This window comes from Cryptomeria japonica, chromosome 3, assembly GCF_030272615.1.
Source record: "Cryptomeria japonica chromosome 3, Sugi_1.0, whole genome shotgun sequence".
NCBI lineage: Eukaryota > Viridiplantae > Streptophyta > Pinopsida > Cupressales > Cupressaceae > Cryptomeria > Cryptomeria japonica.
The window spans coordinates 608,133,144-608,136,760 of record NC_081407.1 but is presented as its reverse complement, the minus strand read 5'-3'; the positions used below and the strand labels follow the sequence as shown (position 1 = coordinate 608,136,760).

The following is a 3,617-nucleotide window of genomic DNA, read 5'->3' as shown; positions in this document are numbered from 1 at the left end:
ATTGACGAAATTATTTAATAAGACTAATGAAAAGAGTGATTGACGGTAAATTACCAAGACATGATCGAAATGAAAGACACAATTAATAATTAATTAAACTAATATATATACCTTAAATTTTAATTTAATCTATATAAATTTCGTCGAGAGATATCCTTCTCGAGGTGTTCATTTAATGAATCTATATAGATTAAATTAAAATTTAAGATATATATGCTAGTTTACTTTATATTGTTACAATAATAGTCTAACAAACTAACACTACTAGTATTACAATACAACAAAAATAAATACTCTCATTAATGATGCTCATTTTATTTAATTTAAAACAGGTAACTTAATAAATTTACAGCTGTCTCATAATAAAAAAGTTAATGTTTTACCCCAAGAATGTTGTACAACAAATATCCGTAAAAAATTACTATATACTGTTATATATGGTAAATGGAAAAGTCCACAATAATACAGCCGCCTTTGTTTACAATCATATTATCTTCTCCAGGGTTACTCCTGTCAATGGTTATCCACGAGCACTTGCAGGGACCAGTCATAATTCCACGTCACCATCCGATATGCCTTCCAACATCCGAACAACTTGGCTCATACTCGGCCTCCTATTCTCATCCTCTTGAATGCACTGAATGCTTACCACAGCTGCTCTTCTAACCTCTTCCACATCCGCTTTGTCTGCAATTTTTTCATCCACGATGCCCATTATGTTCCCTTTCTGAATTTCTGTTGCTGCCCACGTCGGAAAGTATTGCGACTCTTGCACACTCAAATCAATATTTCGTCGGCCTGAGATTATTTCGAGCAGGGTCATGCCGAAACTATATACATCTGCCTTCACTGTGATTGGCAGGCCGCATATCCACTCCGGAGCCAAATACCCTCTCGTTCCTCTTGTTGTCGTCAACACTGCGCTGAAATCTCTGCCAACAAGTTTTGCCAGTCCAAAATCCCCGATTTTTGGGGAAAAATCTGCATCTAGAAGAATATTCTCTGGCTTGATATCGCAATGGATGATGCGATCCCTGCATCCTTCGTGAAGGTAAGCTAAAGCTCTTGCAGTACCTAAAGCGATTCCAAACCTGGTTTTCCAGTCCAACAATCTGTCTGCTTCTTTAGACTTGCGGGACAAGAAAGAGTCGAGAGACCCGTTTTGCAAAAAGTCATAAACAAGCATTCTTTGAGATCCCTCTACGCAGAATCCCCGGAGCCTCACCAAATTCACATGTTGTATGTTTCCAATGGTGCTTATTTCAGCACGGAATTGCTTTTCTGATTGCGCACGACCCTCTAATTTTTTCACGGCCACAAGTGTAGCTTCTGGCAGAGTTCCTTTGAAGACAGAGCCAAATGCTCCCTTTCCCAACATATGGGTGAAATTGTTGGTCGCAGTTTTGAGCTCGTTGCAAGTGAATGTTCTGAGCGATATTGTTGTGTCGTAATCCTCGACATGCCCAAGCAGTCTTCCACGCCTGCGCTGAATAAACCATGCAAACAGAGTACACAAAACAGCAACGCCCACAGAAATTGAAATGGAAAATGCAACTATTCTGCTTCTCCTTCCTGTGTTGGGTGACAGACTGTGGCACATCAGAAGCAGCCAATCGAATGAATGAGGGCTGGCCGGTAGAAGAAGTAGCCTGCAGGCCTAACAGATCGCTAAACCACAATTTACAAACACCAGGAATAGAATTAGTGAAAGAAAAAGCAGTGCAGGAGCAATTGTTGAGACAAGCAGTTTTACATTCTAGAAGACTCGACTCTTGGCCATACTGAACACCTTCTTCATCAGACAAAGTGGTATTACTAATTTGGAGAAAACCATCTATGTCGTCACTCCTACTGCCGTTGATGGCGGAGCAGTTTAATGGAGTACGGCGAACACAACCGCTTAGCCACCATTCCTGAGAATGCCAGGAATTTGAGTCTCTTGGCTGAAAGCCTTGCACGCATTCGCATAACTGAATATTTTCTTGGGTGAAGCACACCCCATAAGCCCCACATACACCATACACGCCGCAACTTGATGTGGGTGCTCTATTAATCAGGTTCCAATTATTATTTGCCCAAGAGTAGCGTGATATCTCGCCATTCTCGTGGAGAACTTCCTTCATCACCACCGTAGAATCAGCATTGGGTGTATACGAATACATGTAGTACATTCTCGTCGGAGAAAACACCACCAATTCCTGTTGATATAAGGTAGAAGATAATCCCGGTGGTACGGTGGCGTAATCTTTACCACTCCACTCTCCCGTGCTGTAGTACGAAACACCATTTTTATACTGCAGCAAAAAGCTATTCTTTCCTGGGGATGGATCCATTTGGTGAATGAAGGGCCCAGGCGCTGGATCCACCGAACTCTTCCAAGAGATTAATTTCAAACCTTTCCAAAACTTCATCGTAGGCAAAAGATGATCAGTGGGATTCGCGAAGCTCTCCCACACAATCTCAGAAGTGTTCTTGGAGCCTAAAAGAACAAAATTTCCACTGTCCAGTATGGAAGCTCTGGACGCCTTTGCCTGCTGAGTACTATTACTGGACCAAACGGCTTTTCCTTGCAAATCAGATATGGTGAGATAACCAGACGTAGAGAGCGTCAAAATACCCGGCGTGTGTTTGATGGGAGTTTCCCTGTTAGCCACCCAAACGATGGTCTTGACAGAGATCTGGGTATACCAGATGCCAACATACCATTTGCTGGTTCCGTTAGGACTAAAAAATCCCAATTCAAAAGTACCATTCTTTGAAATAATAGTCTGCTTTTCCCTCAGAGAAACCCCCAAAGAGAGGGTGTCTCCACCATCAACTAATAAATCGCCATTGCGCTGAAGAATGAGCATAACAAGAGCGAAAATGAAACGCTTCAGGGACCAATCCATTCCTTCGTGCACTGTTTCTCTTCATTAAAGACTCTGCAGAGAAGAAGATATTGTTTCTACTGAGATATTAAATAAACCAGTAAAAGTTAGTTTTGACTTGAAGACATACAATTTGTTCAAATTGTTAATTTGAAAATTGCCTATTTCAAATGTCCAATTGTTGAAAACGTGTTTTGAGTTCTATTTTGTCCTTACCAACTACGCACGTGTCGCTGAAATTTGACTCCAAATGGTTACATCCCGAAAGAATCGGGGAAAAATTAAACAAATTAAATACCAAGTATTTCTTCTTTACTTATTTATTGAAGACAATTAACAAATATAATTAAGGATTTTAAATTAATTTCTATTAAGTATTAGTATATCTCATTTTAGATAAATATATGCAAAATAAATTAAGAGATATTTTTTATTGAAATCTAACTCTTATTCAAATGAAATTGATATTGAATGTTTAATTGTTTATGCATTCAAAATAAGTGTCGTGTACCCAAGTATTTGTATATTTGAAGATAGAAATGAGGCTTTCAAAACACAACAAGTATCAAATTTAAATTCAAAATATATTTTTTTGAATGTAAAATAGTTATGGAAGATAATGATAATGAAACTTTAAAATATTATTATTGTATAATTTATTAGATTGTTTTCCTATATCCAAGAAAATATTAAAATGTTCAAATATAATCATAATAGTCCAACCGATTGTGTAGAATTGTACAATAT

General features: G+C 38.4%; 1 protein-coding gene across 1 annotated transcript; it reads right to left on the bottom strand.

The window, feature by feature from the left end:
* Positions 1–547: 547 nt before the first annotated feature.
* Positions 548–2,891, bottom strand: LOC131060124 (G-type lectin S-receptor-like serine/threonine-protein kinase At2g19130). Its single transcript, XM_059217561.1, has 2 exons — positions 1,591–2,891; positions 548–1,481 (listed from the first exon to the last, which is right to left on the bottom strand). Exons 1-2 carry the CDS (start codon positions 2,889–2,891, stop codon positions 548–550), a joined length of 2,235 nt encoding a protein of 744 aa, XP_059073544.1.
* Between the last annotated feature and the right edge of the window lie 726 nt (positions 2,892–3,617).

Excerpts from the sequence above, each read along its gene's own strand:
- LOC131060124 (XM_059217561.1), bottom strand. The coding sequence starts at position 2,891 with ATGGATTGGTCCCTGAAGCGTTTCATTTTCGCTCTTGTTATGCTCATT. Across the intron at positions 1,482-1,590 it reads GCTGCTTCTGATGTGCCACA|GCGTGGAAGACTGCTTGGGC; the intron begins GTCTGTCACCCA and ends TATTCAGCGCAG.